The sequence below is a fragment of the Venturia canescens genome, chromosome 1 (genome assembly GCF_019457755.1).
Source record: "Venturia canescens isolate UGA chromosome 1, ASM1945775v1, whole genome shotgun sequence".
Taxonomy (NCBI): domain Eukaryota; kingdom Metazoa; phylum Arthropoda; class Insecta; order Hymenoptera; family Ichneumonidae; genus Venturia; species Venturia canescens.
The window spans coordinates 29640156-29666113 of record NC_057421.1 but is presented as its reverse complement, the minus strand read 5'-3'; the positions used below and the strand labels follow the sequence as shown (position 1 = coordinate 29666113).

Here is a 25958-nt window from a genome sequence, read left to right as displayed (position 1 = left end):
GGGATCGAACGTGGGCGTGAATATAACACTTCCGATATCCGAATCAACCGCTAGATCTTGGCAGCCTTTTTTCGCTGGAGCAAGTTACGATGAAAATAAAAGTGTACTACGGACAACATTCATTTACGAGCAAACAGCCCCAAAAATTTTGATTTTATTATTTTTCAATTGTCATAAAACTCTGCAATTCAGCGTATCCCGGAGACTCCGAAAAATGTTTTCAGGGGCTCGACCTTCCGAGCACCATTCTGTCATAAAAAAGTGAAAACTTGTAAGGCTTCATAGTCAGCCACTAAAAATCCTCGAAAGCAGTACGGAAGTAGAACCGGATGCAAAAAAGTCTCGAAACAATGTGTCGTGAGAGGAGAGGTTCGGAAAAATGGATTGGAATGACAGAGTGGCTTTACCGTTTCAATGAATCTTGATCAAAATATTCGCTCTTAAAATGTCAATAAGGGTGACGAGAAACCTAGACTCTTTGTTTCATTCCTATCAGCGCAACCTCGCTGAATTCATTTTTATACATTGTGTCGCAGTTTTTTAATCATACTTTTTCTCTTTTTCAAGCCCAGATCACTGTGCGTGAAATAACCGAAAGGGCTTCCACGCGTCGAGCTTTTTCCACTCATATTTATTACGTCGAGAGGTTCTCGCGCGAATCATGAACACTTCAATGAAAAGGTAGCATAAAACCGAACTCATCGATGCAACTTTATGGGTCGTCAAATTCAATTCTCTTTCGTTTCTATTTATAGTAAGGCGGCAAATTCTGATACAACTTTTCGAGGTGTATAGTCTCTGTTTTCTATTTAAAATTATCTTTTCCTTCTAAACAAAAATACAGAGTCAACGAAAAGCTCAAAAAGACTCTGACGACAATGTGAAAGATGAATTTACCGAAGCTTTTATATCGTATATAATTATATTGCATATTATACTATATTCAATAATCTAAATTGCATACGAACATTCATTAATGAGTTCTGCAGACATTTGTTCACAATATCCCTTTATCACAATTCATGCCCTTCATTTTATTTCCTTCTCCTGGTCTATTTCTGAATTATGAAAGATAAAACCCCCGTAGGATGCTTTCTATTGAATTAGGAGGGAAAAGGAGGGTCTGCGAAAGCGAACAGCAGCTGTAACCATGGATCATGCACTCACACAACCATTTAATCCGGTATCAAACTCAGGCGAGAGTTCCAACAAACGAACCGCCCGAATTTATGGGACGTGGTCTCAATACTTCAAGCCCCTAGATCACGGCATATTTTACGAACCAAGCAATTGGAATCGTGTTAAAAATATCCAAAACTTTTGGTATTGAAATGCAGCATCTTTTCTCGATGCAGTATTTTTTCGGCATTAAAAAATTTTGCAAAGTTCGCTTTGAATAAATATTCGAAAACTGCATAATCGAATGATTCAAATTCAAACGTGTTGATTGCAAAAAATGAGGAATTTCCTCATTTATTATCTATTCCAGGTACAAAAGTTATATGATTACAAATTCATTAATTAATTAAAAAACAAAAATTAGATTTTTATGCCTCCCTTGTTTTGAAAATAGCCAAGCGGCCATGTTCCCTTCACCAGGTTGTCAGGCCCATTGTGCTCATTTTTACAAATCACTTTCTCGTGAAACTTTGCAATACAATCTTTATACTGTGGAAACAATAAATAACGAATTGCCCTTACGCCTTCGTTCACCTTTGCAGGAAGCTCTACTTTTTATGTTATCATAAATTTTCGACGAAAAAAAAATACAAATGAAGATTTGAATACTTTAAAAGCCGGAAATAAAGAAGGAAGCATCGCAGGGGGAGCATTTTTGTACGAACATTTGTGGCACATGCCTAAAGTGAAAAGTGTAATCACTCGGGATTTCGTGCTTTGCGAGGGGAATAAAAACAACGAAAAGTGGCGCATTCAAGGGGCCGCAGAGGTAAAAATGCTACAAAAAGTTGAAACAGTGGTGAGCAAGAGGAACGAGCGAAGGTCTTTTATCCTTGCAGACAATATCGGCAGCCGGAGAAAATACTTGTGAGTATTTCACTCCGAAAGGGAACGAGAAAGACACGGAAGAGCCCTTTTTGTGTTTTTCTCTCCTTGTCACGTGTTCAAACTCTGCTTTTCCGTGACGTGATGCATTTCTTTGAAGGAAACTTAACTTTTTTCCACAAGAAATATACAACGATTTCTACCGAAAAAAGAATTGCAGCATCTTTGTTGTTGTTGTTGTTGTTGTCGATGCGACACATTCCATGTTATTTCACTTAGCCCGTGGCTCTGAATATATTTCATTATTTTGAATGTTTTTTTGCAAACTTTCTTATACCGCAAATTCTGGAGCACTGAATGTTGGCAGGAATTGTGAGTCTCGGTGGATATCGATTGAAACATCGTCTCTTCATCGAATTGATATCGGAAAACTTTCGATGCTCATATCTTTTTGCCTATCGTACCAGTTCTGACGATCAAGGAACACGATCTCGGAAAATCATACAAAATTCTATTTAAACGGCATGACTAAAAGCTGCAGTGATATCAGTTTGTCTCAAAATGAGGTTAATTGTATTCTGAAACCTTAAAAAATGAAAAAGAGTTTGGATATATGGGAATTCAAAAGGTCAAATCAATAAAAAATCGATGGTTTCATTGAGAGTTTACGGAATTCGGAAAATTTCCAAAATTATGAGAATCTCGTAATAAATTAAGTCAAATTATTTGTCCCATAGTTTTAATCAACTAAAATTTCCCATAAAAAATCAAATGAATGACACGATTGATTAAGCAGCAGATAAAAATTGTTAATTAATTATTTATCCATGTAAAACTATCACGAAACACCTCTGATTTATCACCCTTCCTGAAATATAGTATATAGATACCAGATTCGAAAATCTCGTGCCATAATGACATTATACAAAAACTAGAAAACTAGAGATATTGGGAAGTGATGAGCTTCTATAAATCTCGATATTGGATTGTCAATGAGCTCCAGAGAGTGGCTATCGGGTGGGAGCTCTCGTGTTCCCGAACAGAAAAGAGAGAGAGAGACAGAAAGAAGAAAAAGATAAAAAGGAAGCAGTTTTTTCTCCTTTTTGCTCGCTCACAGATGATAAAGATTCATCAAGAGCTCAAAATCCCGGTGAAATTAATTAATACAAATTTCTTTTGTAGCTCAAAAGAGGAAAAGACACCCACCAACAAAAAGATAAAAAATTCTTTGTCCTTTCACGTTTAAAGCTCCCTGAGGACGACCGCAAATGACACAGAGTACGAAAAATGCAGAAAAATGGAATTCTTTTGTCTCTTCAAGAAAGCCAATAAGCTCTCTTCAAATGTTCTCTACCGACGTAAAACATTGAAAGGTTTTACGTGCCCGCTGTTGGAAATTCCACTTAAGTCCGACACCACCCAACTGACCGAATAACCGGTCTCTGTTTCCGGAGTTTACCGTAACGTGTAATAAGGTCAACCGTTTAGAAAAATTTAGGAGACAATTTTTAAGACGAGCGTCCTTAAAACGTCTACCATCTCAACAATGTGTGATCCTTTCTCGTGCTCTGTTCTTCATATTGCTTTCTCTCTCTCTCTCTCTCTCTCTCTCTCTCTCTCTCTCTCTTTGGCCTTTTTATATCTGTCTCTTATGCTAGAGGTGCAGCCTTCAAGAGCTCTTTTCTCTTGCTGTTGTACGAAGACCCCTTCAGCACAGGGGCTCTAAACGACGCAACCTCGCATGCTGGAATCTGCTACAAGAGTTTGCATACTGAACATATTATGACCACCCTCTTCATGCTCTTTCCTTTCTCATTTCTTGTTTTCATTTTTCAAGTGATAAAAAGAACTTGAGATCTGTAATCGAAAAATTGAAATCCAATTTGATTGAAAATAATCTCTGGAAAAGAAAAATCGACTAAGTTCAATTTAGTTCGTTGTTCAACGTTGTAAAATCAGTCCAACTGTGCACTTTTTATTATTACCGATTTATTCATCATAGATAGATGTCTCAAATTGTAAGTTTAATAGGGATGGTATAGAAAGCCAACCAAAAAATGAGAAAATGAGAAAAATCATACTACTCGAAATGATTGTGCAATAAAGCTATGAAAATGTAAATATGATAAACAAATGATAATAGAAATATTTTTATATCGTGCCATTGGTCGAGGAAATGCTTCGTTCGATTGAATCGTATAACAACGAAGAAAGCGAAAGAAAGAGAGAAAGGGTGACGGAAATTGCAACTACCGTGTACGAGTATTTCTCTCGTCGTGATTTGGCTCGTATCCAGGTTCCCCCTCACTTGAAATCCTTTACTTGGGCTAGGTTCCATATGTATGAAAATAAAGCCGAATGTAGACTAGGAATTGTATTAAATTGAAAAGTAGCTGAATCATTTCCCGCGCGGTAGATTTTACTTTCCAACACTTGTAAGCCCAAAAATGTAAAGAAATGGTCGATTCCGAATTCACAATTCAAATTTATTTTCTCAATGTTCTCCAAAATGATTTCCCTTTGGCTAGAAACTTTTAATTATTCGATAATTGGATTAATTTCACTTTCGTTTTAGAAATTATTGCCCGATGAAAAATAAATTAATGGAACCATAGAAAAATAAAAAATTTCTCCAAACCCTCAGTAAAAATGTCTGTAGCAACGATGTATTCAAAGTCAGTATTATAGGATGTATGAAAAAGATGAAATGCAGACTTTGAGCAGTATGAATATATGTAAGAACTGAATGTATTCTATAACAGGGATCAAAATGATTTTCCGTTAAGGTGATCCATCAGTTGATCAGTCCGTGAAAATCCTGCTGCACGGTTTATTCCGGGTAGCTTAATATTTGAAAGAAAAATATGAGTTAAACGCTATTCTCCTTTTATCAAAGAACAAGGTATTTGTTCTTTGATAAAAGAATATGTATTAACTTATATTTTATTGTATTAACTTGTATTTTTCTCGTATTTAAATTGTATTAACTTGTATTTTTCTCAAAACATAAAGGATGTCCGAGTATACCGTGTAACCATTTTGCAGCTGTTTCTCTCGCACCCGCGTAACTGATAGATCACCTTAAAGGTCACTTGATGAATAAAAAAAAAAATTCGGGGCGAAAACAGCGCTGACGTTTCACATTTCAGAGCTCTATTTTCGTTTAATTTTCAATTGTCCTCGTTTCCGTATAACACGTAGATACAATGTACCATTTTAATGGAATAGAGAATGTGACGCAGAATATTTTGAAAACAGCAATCCAGACATCATGCAAAAGAGACGCTTGAACGTGTTCTATGTCGCATTCGTCAAGCGCTAAAACTTGCATTGACAGTTATCGAACGCAAATGTGAACAAATCCAGCGTACTCGGTCGCAGAATAATACTTTTTTCCTTCTATCATGCATTAGTCACTCTGCGTTAACTAAATATTTTAATATTTTTCACCGTAGGCCAGTAATATATAACATTTTACCTACTCTGCTAATTTGTGTCGAGAGTAATAACGTTTTCATTTTTTAATGTGACAATCATCGTGGATATGAAGAGACGTGAATAACGATGCGATAATTGTCTATAAATGACAGCGAGTTCACCGATTTCGGCATCGGGAAACATCCGATTCGCATAAACCGAATCCTCCTCGCACATATTCGTATAAATATAATATATATGTGCCCATGCATATATGAGGCCTATTAAATCCACAAAATCCGCGATATACGCCCGCAATGTAATTAACTCTCGGTTTCGCAGTCGCTCGAGTGGAAACGGAATTTATCCAATCCTCGTGTACGTCCATTTATGCTGCAACTATTTGTTTCATTTAAACGAGTGCAGTTTTCAGCGACAGTCCGGAGAGCATTCAGAAATCCTTGTAATCTGTGGATTTGTTGCGCTAATAATAAGTTTTGGAGCTTATCGGCAACTATATTTGTAACAATCAGAAATGATGCCTTTTTAATTCCGAGTACAATTAAGTGTAATATATACTCGATCCTTTCATGGTGAAATCTGTAAACATCTAAAAACGAGCATATCAATCTCTATTTTTCGTTTCATTATTTTATTTTTTCAGTTATTGCACTTCCACAAAAGTACAACACCTCCTTAATATTAAACTTTGTTATCACCAATAATTTATGTGCTGAATCAAAAAAGATCTAGACTTAAAAAAATAACGTTGGCGCTCGTTATTCAAACAGATCATTGTGATACTATATTATCATTTTCCCACTGCAAGAACATAAGGGCGTAATTTCTGCGAGTAAATATTGTTCGTTAATCAGAATTTGCCACAAATTGTTATATATAATTGGAAGCGTGATTTTAAATTAAACGAAAACATAACAGAAATCCTGCAATCTTCAATATCTCTTCCGTCTGCCGTTTATAATTGAGAATCGATATTTCTCTCATCCGTTTTCGCGATGGGAACCTGAGTTATGCATCCAGTAGGTAGGTTAAGGGTGCAAGAGGAGGCGAATCAAGACTGTGCAGCAACACTAAAGACACGCGAGAATACATTTTACGTGTTGAATATAATATATATATATATATATAAATGTATGTGGCATTCGACCCCAAATGAAATCAATTCAACCCTCAAATATTATACCAAATTTTTTCTATTTTACTCACTTTGAATCGTGAATTCATATCGAAAGACGAGAAATTTACAAATAATTATAATTTTATATTTTTATATGTCCTTTCTCCGTAATTCCAAATGCAGAGGGAAAAGTATTTTTTTTTTTTTAATTGCTTCGCTCTGCACGACAAACTGAGCAAGAAATTTTTCTCGTGTCTACGGTAAAAATCCATAGCTTTCACGTCCAGTTTATTGTTGGAAGCATGATAATGTTTGAAGTATTTTCTCTCCGTGTATGCAGTGGGTTATGAGGGGTCGATATCGTGCATTACCAAAAGTCGTGTCAGGAGACGTTTGGACCTTCATATTTTCCCGAATTTTTTTAGAGTCGTTTCTACTCACTCCTCAATAGATTGATAATAAATGAAATCCTCCTGACGACGCGTGGATCTTATCATCGCTATTTTCTATCCACCATGTCTGTTATTTTTTATTTATTTATCGCAAATTAGCTGCTCCGTTCGCATAAAAATTAGTGAACGCAATGTTTTAAATATAAATTCGAAAAACTTTTGAAATTTCATTTAAAGAAAAAAATTGCAATATCCGGGGATATTTTTTTACCGTCGAAAAATCTAAAAGTCCAGAACAAACGCTCGCGTCAACAAAGGAAATCACTATCTCATAAGCCTGTGAACCTGTATGTGCCTCTCACGGGATGAAAAAATGAAAAAAAGGATAAAAATTTATGTGAAATGGAAAAGCGAGTGACGGGGTTGTTGACAGGGCTATTTGGTGAGGAACGGCTCATACATGCTCGGTCGGAACATGTGCAATGAGGCTTTGGCAAAACGAGTGCATCGACATGCAGGTAAATGTGTATCTAGCTGGGAAGAAAATTACCTATGCAGAATTGCCCACGGGAAATAATAACAGCGGTATTTTGCAGCGTGTATATATTGTATATGTTTGTATAGTGTGACTTAATCACGTCCACGATATTCGCACACTTCATGAGCTAAAAGCAAAAAGCCATGCGTTTCATAATTAGTCACACAAGACATAATCTCCGAGGGAGAGAGAAAAATAAAGAGAGGTATACAGAAATGTTTGTGCTATTTGAGTCCATACGCCCCGAGAGTCTACCCCAATTATGTTTGTTTGTCGTCGATATATCGCACATTATCGACATTGTAATACGGTATTTAAACCTTTGATTATAGTCGTGTGTCGGAGCTGTAGTTTCAAATATGTTCCAATGAAATTGATCGAAGACGTACGTAGCGTGCAACGAGAAGTGCACGCATGCATGAGCTCTCAGGCGACTATAACTGATTCGAAGACTTTTGGTATTTTGGTAGAGCATATCACGAGATTGTAATTCAGCAGTGCATACACAGAAGGCAGAGTCCAGAAAGATTCAGTCAAAAGAGAATTGATGCAGTTTCATAATAAGCTACACTACATTTGCTTATGCTTCCAATCATTCTCCCACCAGCAATTATGAAGTCACTCAGCCAGTCGCATCTATATGCAGACTTCACTTCTATCACTCTTATCTGTTTAAATGTGGGCTTCTTGAATTTAGAACAACTGCATCACATCGATGTGTTTAACTCGATCAATCAATCAATGGAAAATTGCTGTTCGAATCTCAGCTCGATGCTATAATGGGAAAGAAAAAAACTGGATGTACTCAAAAGTATTTAAAAGACACTGGTTTTGATCGAAGTGTCTTTCCTCTTTTAATTAACGGATCTCTTTCTTGAGGAAGGCTGCTCGCACTGTAAATTTTGAAAAACGGTAGAGCCGAAGGGAAAAATTGGCCCTGTTCCTCGCGAAAACCACTGGATGCGGTAGTACGTGAGCTGCACCACTCACTCATTTCTCCTTTTCGACTCGTTCTACTAACACGAATATTCAGTTCAGTGGTAATATTCGATTCCGAAAGTACTATTCTCCACGTTACCATGAGATCTTCGAAGATAACAAGGAGCAACGTCATATTACAACAAAGTACGAGGTCATGAGGTTACCTATTCATAGTGGATAGTCGAAAAAATTTATGGGGTCATGGCCCTCTTCGTCTTCCAGCTCGTCTTTTAGCTAACACACGGAAGTTTCTCGTGATACTTTTCTCCACCCCGTAACTTTTCTCCCATATAATATATGGGCCATCTTTCGAAATGTCTTCATCGTGATGACACTGGTCTATATAAAACTTACAAAGCTTCCAATTTTCTTTGCCTCATCTCGATCGAAGCTTAGTAACGATAAGATCATGCTCTGTAACAAATTCGTATCGCATCTTTCAAAAACTACATACAAGAGTAAAAGTTGATATATTGCGTACAAATTTTATTCTTTACAGATTAAAGATTGTAAATTCTTCGTAATCAGCCAAAATGTCTCGTGAATGCAGCGTGTTAAAACGTGGTTTTCCCCCTGTACGATCCACTGTAAGTAAAATATAATTTAGAAAAGCAGAGATATCTTATCGCCTTTTAAAAATCTTTCTCCGTAGGAACTTCTAAATATATAAAACTTTCATTCAGTTTCGTCAAATTTTTTTTTTAATCCGTGTCCACTGAAACGCGTTAATGTGCACACAAATTATGCCAAAGGTGAATGAGCAAATGAATTCCTTCCTATCTCAATATAAAAAATATGGATTGCCCTAATGGGATTACTAACTAATATTCTGTTCGCCATGAACGATGAGGATAAAAGAAGATCGATTTTTCAATACGTGGGTCACATGTGTCCGATTAAGTGTATCAGAATCATGCAGTCCCGCTCAATTGACGGAGTGACCAAACGAAGTGAACATTTTTCATTACCGTGTGCCCTGAGGTTATCATTTATATTTACTCTTCTGTTCTATATATAAGCGGCTATATTATATACTTGACCTGTAGGTTGAGCATTTACGAACTGTATGCTATTTCCGCGTCTCAAATTCACGTTCACGTCGGATAACTTCGATACCGGATGGGTCTGTCCTTCGTCGTTATCCGATCATCCGAGAGAGGTGAGCGGATACTACTTTACGGTAGATTTAACTCTTCGTCTTTTAGGATTCGTAGCATCTCTGGATTGTGCTGTGAAACTCTGGCACAGGAGTATGGCACATGGAGCGAGGCACGAGCGAGCACGGCTTCGTTCAAGTGTAAAAATTCGACATGACCAAGTTATATACCAAACCTGACCACGTGTCTACATCGATAATACCACCCATATACATTTTATTGGATATTGCTCTATCGCCAAGAATATTCCCTCGCTATAATAAATCATTGCATAATTATTGCGAAAAATAATTGGCGCAGTTTGTTTAGTAGATAAAAAACTTGTCAATTTTATTCCTTACGTTGGCACGACCTAATGTCAATGTTTTGATTAAAGTTCTGCAACGTCTATGATAAATATTACATAAAAACGACATTTATACCGTTTTATTCAAACGCACTCATTTTCAAAACTCGTGTGGAAGACGCGGTTCAAAAAATTGAAAAAGAGTCGATTATGCATCGTTTGAGCTTTCGAATACATTCCTTACAGAACCGGATGTAATCGAATAAAAAGCTTTACGGAGCGTGATACGAATATAGTATTTTCTCCTGATTTGTAGTTAGTGTAGCAATGAATATGACAGTTTTCGGGGTTTTTTTTGTACTATTGTTCTGGTAAGAATTGAAACAAGACCTCAAGGTGTTCGCCCCATAAGGTAGACACTCTAAATTAATTGGAGTGCTGTGGAAATGCCTCCGCAGAATCAGTAAATGCGAGGATAAAGCATTGAATCGCCTTTGGATGTCCATATTCGCCCAAGTTTAAGGCTTCCTAAAGTTTGAGGTTTCCCGATGGGACTTTTGTAACAGGCCCATGGAAGCCTCGTAACTAGAAATTATGTACCTCTTTAAGGTGATCTATCACCGTTGTTGAGTCGGTAAAAATTGTGCAGCACGGTTTATTCCGAGTTGCTTGATACTTGAAAGAAAATATGACTTACGGGCTATTCTCATTTTATCAAAGAACAAGGTGTAACTTTTATTTTTCACAAAAAATCCAAGATGTCCGAGCAAACCGTTCAACCATTTTGCAGCTCTCTCTCGCACTCACGCAACTGATAGATCACCTTAAGGACAGATAATCACCTTAAAGAGATAATTTTAATTGACGGCTTTACTGAATAATTCCATGAATTCATTGTGTAAGTGTTTTGGATACCATAACAGCATAGAGTGACAAGGTGCAATGAAAAAGGAAATCATTTTCGGATATTCACACAAATTAATTCGCCGACCCTTTTCAAACAATAAGTTATACAAGTTCAGGAAAGGTAAAGTCAGTTCTTAACTTGTGCTCTTGTGTCAATGGAACTTAGGACGAATAAAGATATATCGGAATGAGAAGAGAAAGAAAAAGCAAAACTTGGACCGTAAACGTTGTAACGTTTCGGTCGAAGTCTTGCTTGTTCCAAGCAACTTATACTCTAATTGAATCGGCATGTTTTTGTTGGCCGATACGTGAGAATCGCCGTTTCGGAGCCAATTTCAATCTCTAGCTATGTATTCAGACTCGAGGGCTCGAGGGGAAGAACGAATGTCAAAATATTCCACGTACCAATCGCCAGCAGGTTATAGGCAACTAAACAATGGCAGTCTCCAAGCTAACAGAGTTCCATCAAACTCTGCGGATTGGTAAACCCACTAAAAGAGAGACATGAAAGTTGGGTAGCTGGAGGATGAAAAGAGATAGGAATGGAAAAATATGGACAAAAAGAAAAAAAGCCATGCAGGAGAGGAAGAGAGCGTGAACTTGCGTCAGAGCACTGTGTACACATGCCAAGGGCTTTCATGGCAAACTCAATACACATTCTTTATACAGTCCAAACAATTGAGAGCTCATCGAAAACATAGACATAATCAATACCGAAAGTCCAAAGCATCGGCTGACCAAAAATATTCAATTTATTCTTCAATACTTTTTATCACTAAAAAAAGCTTCGATATTGGGGTGGTTGACAAGATCTGGGTATAATACTTCGTTATATTTCCTGAGATCTTCAATAAATGTACGTAGCGATAGAAAAACTCGATTTTCAATGACGAATTTCTATGCTTCGGAAACACGGAAATGAAAATTCACTGACAAGAAATTTATGCGAATAGGGAAGAAAGGAGATTCGCGTAGAGGGAAGTTCGCATGAATACAGTCTTTCGTACACAGCTTTGATCTATTTCATATCATAGAGACACCAGAGAGCCTCGGTACGTGTCGACAATCTCTCCACTTCTTTCGTCCTCACTTCCTCGCTATATTGCTGTTTCTCTCTCACACACTGTGTATACACTGAATCGTGATTTTTACACCCTATCGGAAAGCTTTCTCTCTCTCTCTCTCCTGCGGAAAGACCACCGAACGTGAACGCGTTTCGTCCTAAACGCCCGCGAACAAAAGCGATAAATTTACCGACACTTTATACGCGGTGTTCAGAAAAGTGGGAGAAAGTTTGTGAAGAGTGAAGATAAAAATCCGAAGTGATGGATAATAATAAGGATCATCGGAGGCGGTAGTGAAAGTTCTTCCGCATGGAACAACCGCTTGAACACATTCGTGTCTATCTATATAACACGTTAAGCACGTTTATATCTCTCTGATGGGGTATTTTGCGCAATTATTCGGTGAAAAGAACTTTTTTTGATCCGTGCTTTCTGATCCAACCAACCAATTTCACTGATAAATGGGATCATTGATGGATCCCAAAAAGACGAGTGAATTATCGATCGATATTTTTTAACATCGTTTTTATACAGGTTTCACTACGGATAGATAAAAGTACCTTTATAAAATGGATTTCAGCGGTAGGAACTAATCATTCGAATACGAAACCACTCGAAATATAAAAAAAAACATCTATAACTCAACGGTTGCACAGAAAACTGGATGATCAATCTATTTCATCCTATGACAGAATTCCGTAAGTTAAAATAACTCCGAATATCCGTCACGGATGCTTTTGAGGTGTTATTTTTACGGTTAATTCAGCTTTGGAACATCACGCACGGCTGCTTAATGCTGTTCTTTCAATGCATTCAGAGACTACGTTTCAATCGATATAACAAGTTGTTTGGAATTCGTAATGGGATATGATTAATAACAAATAGTTGGACTTACTGATTGAGCGCCCTTTCGTTGCTCCCTGCAACGGCCGAACCCTGTCCACCTCCGGTCGTTCCTCCGCCCGTGTCGTGATGCCGTCGTTCCTTGTGAACGATCCCCATGAGTTTCATCCAAGGGTTGTTTGCCGCATGGGCACCCATGCCCCCGCTTTGCCACATTGCGCTCGCCAGCCTCGCTCACTTCAAAGGGGCCCTCTCGGGGCGCCCACGTGACCCAAGCGTTAAACTCGCAAGGCCCCCCGTAAGGGGAAAGGGCCACTTTACAAGTAGGCTTCAACGGGCCCGAAAGCACCTTAATTTGGCGATCGATACTCGGGAGGCTTTGGGGGTAAGTGCGAGGTGCCCTGCACGGCCCCGTAGGCTCCCAAGGCCGCCACTCGAGCACCTCCACCATCTATTCTATCTAACTCGTCGACCTGAATCTCCGCTTTCTTTTCACCACTCTTCTTCACGCACCCACTATATCCTCTTATATCCTTCGATTTTTTCCTCTCTATTGAATCCGCACTCACTTTTTCCTTTCGCGTTTGCTTTATCCGAGTCTATTATTTTTTCTTCATTATTTTCCTTTCTCTAACATCCTTTTACCTTCAACTCCTTTTTTCTCCTCAATATACCTTCACTTTCTGCACTCCCTCGGTCGGAAAAAAACTTTTTTTCTTCCCGTCACTACATGCACCGATTCACTTTTTTCGTTCTTCCAACTTTGATCTCTTTTTCATTATCACTGACACTTTCGTCTTACTCTTTTTCATTCACTTTTTTTTACAATTTCCGTAACACTTGGTAGTTCACGTAGTCCTACGTCTCTTCATTATTACCTGGACGACTTCGCATTGATGGGCTTTTGCATCGTAACTCACAACGAATACGACTCTTCTCGTTACCTGTGAAAATATTACTTTCCTCATTCTCATATGTCTTTGTTTTATACTTGAACTTCATATTCTTTTTCATTATGCGGCAATTATTTCAATAAAGTATCGAAAATTCTTCGGAGTATCACAAAACAAATGAAATTCTTAGGCGGATTCAAAATGAGGAAGGAAAAACATCTTTTTTAAATCTGTCAGGGACGGATTTATCCGATATTTTTGTACGATTCTATGAAGAAATTCATTCCTCGAATCGTTAAAAAATATGACACACAAATCTAAAACTGGGAAGCTTTATTTATCTCAAATTTTTTATTTTGTCACCAAGTTTTAATCAGTTTGGTGAAGCATTGAAGAATCGGAGACTTGATATCTTGTATTTTTCAGACAAATCTCTGCATCCAATTTCATATGATTGCATATAGCGAGAGGAGTGATAAGGAGGCTCGTCGTGAAGGGAACGACGGAATGGAAAACGATTCGAGGAATAAGCACACGGAGATCTCGGAGTTTAGAGCTCGTATACGTACACGAAAGGAGGAAATATTCAGGCGTTCGTCCATCAAAAATTGAAATAGAAATGCCTAATATCAAGAAAATTTCAGTGCAGTATGTGCTGCACTGGTGTAAACTGTAGAACTCAATTTTTTGTATCTTTTAGATTTTAACACAATTGAAATTATCCGAAAATATTTCAATATTCGTGAATACACGATCAACAAGTTTCAAAAAGAATTTTACTAAAATGTTATAATTTTTCAGATTGTCGAGAAATTTCAATTACTTAGTAAGACCATAACGAAATGAAATGGCATATGAATTAATTTCAGTGTATACGTGAATCTGGATCTCGTCAATATAGCAAAGTATAGGCTTTTTGGGTATTTTTTTTAGTAATTTCAAGTTATTTGAGCATATCAAACTGGTGTAGTCAGCACTGTTACAATGAACAATAAAATGAAGAGATGCTTGCCCTAAACTTTGAGGCCTTGTTCGTAAAAAGCTTGGAATTGAAATTGCGTTCTTTCAGTGTTCATAGTGAATCTCAATCGAAGAAAAGTTTTTGGAACTTTCTATAATATTAATCTCTATACAAAAACAACGAAAGCCTTACTCGTATGGTTTGCAACACCAATCTTTTGAGCACCGTAACACCGTTAGAAGAAAATTTATTTTGACAACAACACGAATCCAACAATTAAAGTGAGTCCACAGCTTTGTTCAATTCCCCAACATCTACTGAATCATACGACTCGCAATATCCTCCTTTCCTCAACAAAGACGTACAAGCACACACCGAGCCAAACTCGTTTCCCGGTCTGCCGTGTGGCAGTTAAATGTATATTTTTCGTTTTTTCCCCGTGACGGCACGAGAGAGAGCAAGTGGGTGTGTACAATGCAGTGGATAATACAAAAGTCCTTCAGTGTATTAAAAAAATCGACCCGTTAAAAAGCGCCTGTGTGGAGGGGTTGCGGATTTCGGTAAAAGGAATCGCGTAGCGAAAGAGGAAGAGGAAAAAACGAAAGAAAGAAAGAAAAAAAGAGTACAAGCACCGTAGCGTTATAACGAGAGGGAGTGTTCGTATCCACGATGGGAAGGAAAGAGGACGAGTCAAGTTAACGCATTGCGGCTGATGCATGTATCGTTGGTGCCCACTTTACTGTATAAATATATTTTATACCTTGTATATTTTATATAATATAGTTGGTTCACTGCATTTTTTTGGCTATATATTTCGTTGCTTGAACCGGCAACAAGAAAAAGTATTACCTTCCTCCTGGGAAAACGAATTAAAGCCTCGTCGCACCGGCTAGTTTTCATTAGCGAATAAACATTTGCCGCCACCTTCGATAACTGTGCATAATGAACGGTAAAATGATAAATATTTCACACCGCTTATCGGGAATTGGAGCGGAGATTTACTTCTACCGAATATCGGAGTCGAACGGATTTATCATTCAAAGTAATGGCACAAGTATTTCGACACGATTCTTTCATCCACATGTCCTATTCCACGTGGTTATTTCTGAGCACCTCAACCGAAAATTTCGAGCTCTGATCTCGCTGATTGAGATTTCATCATACATCTCAAGTCAGATTAAACTTAATCGTTCTAAAAGTGACCATTTTATCGATTTTTCCGAGCCAAGGTTTTATTTTCACCTGACACATGGAATAATATATATCTACGGTCGTAGCAACGATTCGGGGATAAGTTGGGGAGAGTGGGGCGAAGCGCAAAAGCCGGCCAAAGCGGATCACCCCTCCCTCCCCCCCAAAACAAAGTAGAAACTTTTTTTCCGATGGAAAAGACTTTGATTATTTCCCTCAGGACGTCCGTTTAAAACTCGTCATTCAATAAAAAATTGAATTTTATTGTGAATAGAATTTTTTTTTTAATCAAAATGGAAATATTAGCTCACACGCAGTGAAGGATTAATATTTATAGTAAAATTGTACATTTTCAAAAGAAAAAAGGAAATAATAAATAATATGTGTTTTTTCTTTGAAAAACTGAAAAATCCGACATCCACACTATCAGACAATATATGAACAATATTTTCGGAATGTTTAAAACCGAACATCAATGATTAACTCGATATGGTAGCACTTTCAGAGGCACTCCTGAAAAAGTTGGCCATCGCTGAACAGAATAAATCGAAATGTACTCGATCGATCTTTTTAAAATTGGGCATGGTACTTTTTTTATACAATTGACCAGGTATCTACGAGAGGATTTTTCTTTCGATTTTTTACATTTTTCATTACACTTAGAAATGAAAACACTGATTTTCGCCTAAAAAATGAGCCTATTTGTTCTTATAAAATTAACAATTATGAAAAATTGGAAAAAAAAATTCTTATTGATACCTGGTCAATTGTGTAAGGAAGTCAAATTTCCAAAGGATGGATCGAAGAGATTTTCATTTACGCTTTTCACCGGTGGACAACTTTTTTCCGAAGTGCCTCTCCTATCATCAAATTAATTATTGATATTCAAGTTTTAAAAATTCAGGAAATCTTGTTCATATGTTGAATTATGATGTCATAATCAATAAAACGGACATGTATTATCTGTAGCGTCTAAAAAATTCTTAAAATATTTTTCACCGAATTCAAGTTTCCCGCCTTTAAAGCATTACTATTTATCGACTGGAATTGGTTTTGCTTTATGGAGTACACAATAAAAACAGAAGACTCCTCGCTTTTATAGGCGTGTATCCACTAAAACATAAAAGCTCAACGAAATTATCTAAAATAAATGAATTTGTATAATTATTATTATATACGTGTTAAACATACGCGTTTTCAACAATTGTAACCATTTTACTGCTCATCCACAGTTAAATAGACCGATTCTATTTGATTGCAAAAAAAGTTTCGATTTTCGAAAATAATCGATATATTTTTTTTAAATTTTATATTAAGTTTTCCATTGTCCTTTATCAATGGGGAAAAAACATTATAAATTTCTGGGGGATCGTTCCACTTTGCCCGGCAGTACTGCTTCGCCTCACTCTCCCCAAAATTCCTAAACGCGTTCGCTGCGAAACCCGTTACACCGAGGACCGAGTTTTCAACTGTTTTTAAAGGTTTTTGAAAATTCATAATATGCCAAATTACATTTCGTTTAATAGTTGTATTTCAGTCAAACCGCTTCAATGACGAAGGCGTGTATTCGAACTGAGTCTCTCATTTTTTTTCATATTCAAAAACACCCACGAAACAGGAATGAATCATTTTTTAGGACTAAAGTTCTCAACTCCGAGTTGCTTTCTAATTTTATGGCTGAAACTTTTCGAAAATTTGTTATATTGAACAAAAGACCCGATATTTAAATATAAAGAGAACGAGAAAACACATCCATCAAAATAAAGTATCCCGCGCAAAGTGAAGCCCTTAATAACGTGAAAATGAATGTTATTCTTCGTAAATGAATCGACTGGTCACAATAGCAATAGTTCTATTTATAAGGGCTGTATACTCCACTAGAGTTAACTTGCAAAAAATCTATACTCAGGTCCTTAGGGTTCGTCGTGCTAGTCCGATAGCCGTGGGTGGCATACCGTTCCGATTGAATGATAGACGTATCATAAAATAGTAACCTACGTATTGGAATACCGAGGTTCATGTTTCACCCGTGCGTGTGGTAGATCAAAGGCACGATTTCGACTAATGAAAAATGAGAAAACAGGAACGAAATAAAGAATGTATTGGATGAAGTGAGAGGCATAAAATGGAAGTTCGTCCACTGGTATGTGAAATCTGTTATCAAATGTTCACGAGCCTGTTGGCCCCACGTGCTGACGTGAATTGCCAAGAATAGTTCAGTCCTCCGTCCGTTCTCCACCCTCTGCTTTTCTCCCTCTCTCGCCTTTTCCCGTTCTATATATTTTGTTGGTCCAAGCAAATTGCACCAATGAGGGAAAAACCAGTTGAATGTAGTAGATCGAGATTTGAACACATTTGTGATTCAGTTGCGCTCCGCATGCACACACCGAGTACGGACACTAACGATCGAATGTATACGTAGAATACGATCCTGCCCAAGTTATCTGTTCGCACATAATTGTCTAGCATTGTATTTCACCTTTCTTGCCCTAGATCAACTCGTGATACTTCCCGCTGCAATCTTGTCACCATCTTGGAGCAGAAAAAAGAATCACTTTTCAGCTGTCTCTGCGTGGCGTTCCCGCAGTCGTTATTCTTCTCCTTTGTACCGGACGCCACGTACGTGTTACGAAAAATCTATCTCCTATGGTTATGAGAAAAAGGAACCATCTCTTGGAGGAATTGCAGTAGAGGAATACGGTGGACAGCACAACCCCGGTTCACTCCTGAGACAATTTGAATCGCAGATTCAATTGTTTTTTAATAAAACGTAAATCTGGAAAGCAATTCCAGAGAATATCATGGATATTCCTTTTTTCTGAGAGACTCATGCTTGCGAAAATATGGTATCTTGATAAAATGGTGGTTTTTTTATACCACGCATGTTGGAAAACTATGAAAAAATTCGATTATTTATGTGAAAGCGTTCTTCTTAAATGCGTTTAAAAATCGAACATGGTATAGATCATTGGAATGTATAATCGATGACGGATAAATCGAAAAAAATCGTGGAAGTGGCGATGAAGTGTTTAACGATGAAATTAATCACATTCGGAGCTTTGTTGATCGAACAAAGGATTAAAAAGGGGAGTGATTGCAGCCGAATTTTAACATAATTTTACGGAAATATACACAAAGGATTGTACGTTTGCGCGAAGGTTTCCGCTATTATTCACTTTGTAAAAAAAATGATGTAATGAGGTTACAAACCAAACTTTATGTTAATGAGTTTTTCCCAAAGTGGTATCAGTACGGAATGTTTTCATCGCTTTCAGTAGGAGACTCTAAATCATAAGAGAAGAGAATGGATTTATGTATAGCAAGTACAAGAAAAGCCGCAGAATGAACTGAGAAATCTAGTTCATATTTGCAGAGTCCTATAAATTTTTATATAGAAAAGGACTTTTTTCCAATGAAAATTGTAAAAACATAATTACGACTCGTTCCAATCGATTGATCCTATTAAAAGCTTCACCATGTCTGACCGTCCTTGATTAAACAGAAACGAATAAAGTAAAATGAATGGGAATTAGTTGACATCACTTTTTTGTAATGGAATTTGCCTTAACTAACTTGAAATATCAACAAGTCGATTTATCCGCAACACACGTTCCATAAAATTATTATCCGACTTCACTTACAGATAAATTCGCTGAATCCTGCAGTTTTGAAACAGCAGTGCAGAAACTAATTATCAATACATATATTTTTACAATAAAAATCCAAATTGAGGCTAAATAAATTTCAATCATATCAAGAAACGCGGTAGGGGCTCGTAGATTCTTTACGAATTTATCCGTAAATGTATAAGCAACTCCGAAATAAAAAAATTAGGTCATGGCATTGCGAAAATTTTATACGCGGCGGTGAATAAAAAGTATTCACACTATTGGTTAATCTCCGTTTCGTGATCCTCCGTAAACCGTAATTGCCAATTTTCGGCTCAAATTACAAATGCACGCGATAAAATTGTAAACTTCGAAATACGTTGATTTCATTTATGTTTTTCACGAGTTCTCAAGACATGATTTGTTTTATTTCCATTTTGTCCACGTTTATTATTTAGAATGATAAAAAAAGGGTATAAAAACTACCGAAGACTGCACCTTATCGAGAAGTCGTTAGCACCAAATACACTTAGAGTCCAACACATATATCGTATATGTGAAAGAAGGCGAACTGCTATTTCTTGAAGCGTCGAGGGACCCTATCGACACTGTCGATGAGGTGGACGTAATTCCATTCTCTGCACCGTTGGGCACATTTTTTTTCTTCATTCAACTAACATTTATCTTATCCACTCACAATCAATTCGACGAGGCCGTTTAAATGTGGCTGTTAAAACGAAGCACAAACACAAGCGAGCGTGTGAGAATATCCGTCCGTATATGTGGATGCATAGTTTGTACTCTGTTGTTGTCAGGGTTTGTGTATATTGGAAAAATCAGTAGAAGATGCTCGATCGGTTAACTAAGATCGTGTGTTTTGTATAAGCAATTTACAAGGTTTGTCGCGCAACGTGTACCGTCGACCGGACAACGACCTTTTTTTATCGTTTCTAACGCTGTATATTCAAACCCCTAAACTTTTTCATTAAAGTCCTAATATAACTCGCTATACGAACGAACTTTTTTCACCTTCCTTTTCTATCTTTCTTCTCGAACTTTTTCGCTAACTTAGTAAATAACGTATTTCAAGCTACTTCGTTCGTGACTATTTTCCAACCATGTTTACGAATTTTACAATTCTCATTGGACCTCGTTCCTATATTTCTCGTTAACACAATAATGGCTTAGCTAAAATTTGCATCCTCAAAACTGATTTTTCTCGTTATCTCTTGAGATTTTTTTTCACCGCATTTTACCTATGAAAACACATCAAATTTTCCTGTGAATTTCGAGTACGAACTTACACAATGGATCTCTGAGTAGAATCATGCCAATAATAAATACAAGAAATGAAATGACTTACGGAAATCAAGAAGTTTCATTGCGATTGAGCAATATTAATTTTATAGACAAAACGAAATTTCGCATCAGTTAAAAGTGCGATGCCAAAAGGGATACTTCGGGAAATTTTTTATCTATTGCTTCTTCTGTGTAAGTTTGAGAACGATTAATAAGCAAAATAAGAAAACTAAATTTCCGTATCATGTTCAGAGGAAACTGCGGGGATTGCGCGTCAGAGTGCAGGAAATTTCAACAGTCCTCAATTTTCCATGCATAATATTTTTACAGTTGTTTGTGAATATTCGAGAAATTTATTTCACCGGCTTCGTTTTGTATACACCGACAAATTTTTAATGAGTTTTTTCGTATGAAATTCAGCTCAATTTACATGTGTGACTCGAGCGAGATGTGTAAAAGAAAAAGAGGGAAAGGTTGGAGGATGCAGCGTCTCGATGTCGTGTAATTAAAACTTTTTTTATATTTCTACCGCAATGTATTTTTAGCAATTTATTCAAAGTTAATTCAACTTCGTTTCATTCTGAAATGTCAAGTTTAATTTCGAATGTGTGTGAATAGCAGCAGCGTCATCGCTAATCTAATAAATTTATATTCAGCAGAGTTCATTCTAATTAACTAATCTCAATATTTGGATTTCTTTTATTGTTCGATGGCATCATATATATTTTCATAATTTTGTCGTTCGACTCACCAGTTAAAACGTAACTTTACCGATGGAAATAATTTCGCTCAATTTCCATATCGACGTATACGCGACTTTACGTTCAGAAAACTCGAGTTCTTAGAAAAAAAACTACAAATTCATATGCACTCGTTAACAAGAAACGATGGATTAGGGAATAGGACAAAAGCCGTTATCGCCGCATTGCCGACGCAGGTGATCATGCGACTCCGAAATTCTGGCGTAAAAGCACGCGCGAGAAAGCCGCATCCTCACACATCAGAGACTTTACAAGAGTTGTGTTGAACACAGGCAACCCCCTAACGGCACATGCACATCATACATATGGAGTTTAGAGTCACCTGGCGGTTTCCCAACTCTTTCGACTGCTATTTCTTTTCCTCTTCCTTTTTCCATATTTATCCTTTTTTCTCTTCCTTCTCTTTCTCTCTTTCTTTCCTTCGCGTAGAAATTCTATCGCTCCGAATCATTGTAAATTTCCGCTTTATAGCTAAAAGTACGGAGAACTTTGCACCTCAAACGGATGAGTATATGAAAAAGAAATAGTGTCTGAAGTGCAACATTTTTCGTCATCGATGAAGAAACTTTGCCACTTTGGAGTGTGAAAAAAAAAACATCACAATTTTGTTCTCATTTAAACACGTTTTCCTTCTTCAAAACAATGAAACTTTCCATCGTTATGACCAAAGTATTTTTACTACAATATGGACTTTTCGTACTAACCGCGATAAAAGAAAATTTGAAGTTGCGAGGAAAAATATGGGTAATGAGATAAACATTTGGCAACGACTGGTTGCCGTGCAAACATTTCTTTTCAAACTTATATTTCTTTCAAACGTACAGAATAATGTTTATGAGACGTTAAAAATGATGTGGGAAAAAAACGTATGAGATTTCGTACCACGAATATAAAACCGATGTGAGCAGTGATTAATTCAGAAAATAAGCAACGAGACAAATCAAAATTGATTAATTTTATAAACAACTTTTGAAACGTGAGCTATTTTAATGACATTTCGAAACTTTTCTATTGTATTATTTTTTCAGTTATTCTGAGATGGAATGAAACTTGGGTAGAAAAAGTCACAAATAGAATTTGAAAAATCGATTGTGCCCACAACAAGTATTTGGGATAAAACAAAAACGCCCATTGAGAGAGTAAAACCGGCTATGATTCGAGATAAAAGATCGTTCATTTTATTCTTTAATTTTGCACTATTTTTATATGATTGAAGGTACAAAATTTGATTTTTTCATTTTGAACACAGCCACACACGGATTATTATTTTGGCTATTTTTACTCTTAGGTTTAGAATCATAGAGTAGGAAAATCCTGTACACCATGACGAACTGTTCACTTGGAAAAAAATCCAAATAATACCAATTCAACCACGGAGTATTATGAACCTCAATTTACCACAGAACAATGAGTTTTCTTCGTATTTCTGAATTTGAGAATCTTAACAGCGTTGAAGTTTCTCACTCCCACATTTTTCTATTTTTTGACGAATTCAATCAGAGGTTGCGAAAACGAAATGGATGAATGGAAAATTCGTTATTAGCCTGTTTATTGATATTTGAATGGGACCGTTGAGGGGATTTAAATAATCCCACTGACTGAAATTTTTCGGAAAATTAACCGATATGGGGTGGTTTAAAACCCCAATCCCAACAATTTATCAGAACGATAGAGGGATAGTCGTTGTAAATTCAATTGAAAAATGCCAAATGAGTTTTTATCCGCGTAGAATTTTGTTATTCAGTTGATCTGTGACCTATCGCTTTGGAACCTCGTGAGAAACTGATCCGAGCTTCGACCGCGTTCCTTAAAATAGTCTTCACAGTCTTCGTTGAAGTTTGTAGCCACTCCGAAGTTCTCCAATTACAAGAAAAGGGTCAATATATTTAAAAAATGGCATACAATATGACTGAATTCTCATAATACTTATAATAAAAAAAAACAGAAAATGAAAAAAGAAAAAAATGGTTGAGTAGGATCAAAAAAAGAGGTTTGGATGAAAAAAACATGTATCAGTGGTTTGTAACCCATGGGAGAGTGGTTTATATCGATTCCCTTGTACGGTCATTCGATCATTTTTTTAACGACAGAGCTTGATGACACGCGAACCGCACCGAACAAAAGCGATGGGAGAACGCGTTTCCCTCAAAGCGAATATAAAGAGAGAAAAAGAGAACGATGATGAAGAGAGAAAAACAACACTCTATGCTCTTGCAATGTAGCGTTATAATAATTGCATCGTTATGTTCTGACTATACATACAATTTTTCATGTGTATAAATGTAAAAAATATTCTATTGCACCGTGATATAATTTCAGTCATTTATTGGAACACCAGAATCATTGTATTTAATTAATTTTAAAAACAGTTTCATGCTCCCCAAAGGGGAATGGCATGTAAATTGATTTCAATTGAAAATTTTGGACGACACTATAAAAATGAAATGAAGATATATTACATTTTGCGTGCAAATTGTTTATGTATTATCCATGTTAATTGACGTTTTGTTTCGTTTTGCAATTATATTTTGTATTAGTACTGATATCGATGTTTACATTTATTTTGTTTAGTACACATCGTATATGTGTCACCTTTATCGAATTTTAAAAAATCGAAAAACCATTTCTAGCGGTGCATACGTGCGATTTATGGAATAATCGATGGAAAGATAAATTTCTGTAAAAATGTTTGTAATAATAATTGACATAAAGTACTCGACCTCAACATTAGTAAGATATTTCAATTCGCCGTAAATGCAATAAAATAACGTGCAGTAATAAACTTTCATCGATTTGATAAACCATTTGAAATCTCGTTACTATAATAATAATGGTAAACAAAATTTCATAAAAAAGAGAAAGTATGCGACGAAAGCTTTGTTTGAAAGTAACGAGTTACAGCCGTCTGTTCCTTTCAGCAGTTCGAAACTTTATGTTGATCATCGTGCACTTATTGAGCTTAAAAAACACGACTATGCACGAAGAGACGATCTTAAAAGAAGACCAACTTTTATTGCTATCGTGACATTCCGAGGGGGAAAAATATACAAAGAACACGCGATAGCTGGGATAAATAATACCCAATAAAATGTTGAATTCGCAGTCATCATCAATTGATATCCAAAATTACGGTCATTGAAATTAAAGCATAGTTTGCAAATCGATTCCTCCAAAATTAATACTTCAAAAGCACCCACTTGTCAACCGTTTTCAAATACAGCAAAGCTCTCGACTTTATTCTAAACTGTCTATTGAATTTGTCTTTAGAGAATTTGTTATGAAATGTACGATTATACGTATTTTTTTGTAAAAATGAATTTACGATCATATCGTGAACTGTAGCAAGGGTAGAGTAGATTTAAAAAAATTCTGTCATAGATCGCTCGTGGTCGTGCTCACTTGGGCCGTAGGCGGACAGGTTAGGGTTAAGTCGCGTGTCGACCGAGGGTTGCCCGATGAAATCGGGCGCGCACGAGACTCCCGCGCGGAGCTCAACGTTTCGCCTCACTGCCGGGCTCACTGCAGCTTGTGACGCACCATCCCCCTTTTTCCCCACGCTTCCATTCCCCACCCCTCACGCTTTTCCAACCGACCCTCCACACCTTCCCACCTTCCTTATTCTCCTCTTCCTCCAGCTTCTCGTACTCTCTTCCACCGTTCGTACCTGCAACCCTTTAGCGCAATCCCTCCACTTCTCTCTCTCTTTCTCTCTACGTACTCTCCTCTCCGCCACCCCACCGCGAGGTTCGCAGTAGTTCGCGTCTCCACCCGACGTGCCCGCAGCGGCGTTCTATCCCCTGCTGAAGTACCCAAGGCATAGGCGAACGACGGCAGCGGCCGGGCCAGCGGCGCACACCTGCGCGGTGCTTGGCATAAACCAACCCTACTATTCTCCAACGCTCCATGGACAACCTCTCTCTCCCTCTCCTACACCCTCACTGTTTTTCTCCCTCGGTACAACTTAGCGTTTCTCGTATTAGTCCAATATATTTCATCGACACGACACACGTACGTACGGTTACTCGACAAATGCGTCCTGTCATTGGCAATAATGATTCAGGATCTTCGAGCATTTCATCAAATTTCAACATTTTTTTATCATGAAATCTGTTCGATTAAACTTTTTTTTATATCTGATCTTTTTGATCAAATATAAATTGTTTTGGGAACATTTTCACTTACCAATACGTTCTATAATCGGAAATATATCCATTAGAATCTTTATTGTGGAACAGGATAATTGTACAAATTTCACTGGTAATTCATTCGTTCTTCGTGTTTTAGTCACGAGCGTTTCTCGGATTTATATGGCTAGAATGTCTTATTGTGTTTCCGTTTCAGTCGGAAAGACTGAATAATTACTCTGGTAATTTGCGCGTGCATTTCTTTGTGCATTAGGTCCATCTCTCCATATAAGTTGACGTCGATATTCTTATTCCAAACATTTTTACTGCTCGATTCGTCACAACAATTTTATATTCTCCGTTGCAGTGAGTGGTTTCGACTAATCCGCAGGAAA

General features: G+C 37.1%; 1 protein-coding gene across 3 annotated transcripts in view; it reads right to left on the bottom strand.

Annotated features, from left to right (window-relative positions):
* The window catches only part of shaker (Potassium voltage-gated channel protein Shaker), a 203604-nt gene extending 183418 nt beyond the window's left edge, over positions 1-20186 (bottom strand). The window contains exons 1-2 of one of the 3 annotated variants that reach the window (XR_006262860.1): positions 19878-20186; positions 12779-13670 (exon numbers count right to left, since the gene is read on the bottom strand). Coding sequence is in view for 2 of the 3 variants with exons in the window: in XM_043433656.1 (XP_043289591.1) it covers positions 12779-12942 (164 nt within the window). In the remaining variant the exon portion in view is untranslated. The remainder of the gene's footprint in view (positions 1-12778; positions 13671-19877) is intronic. The other 2 variants (XM_043433656.1, XM_043433655.1) reach the window with 2 other exon arrangements.
* Positions 20187-25958: the final 5772 nt, after the last annotated feature.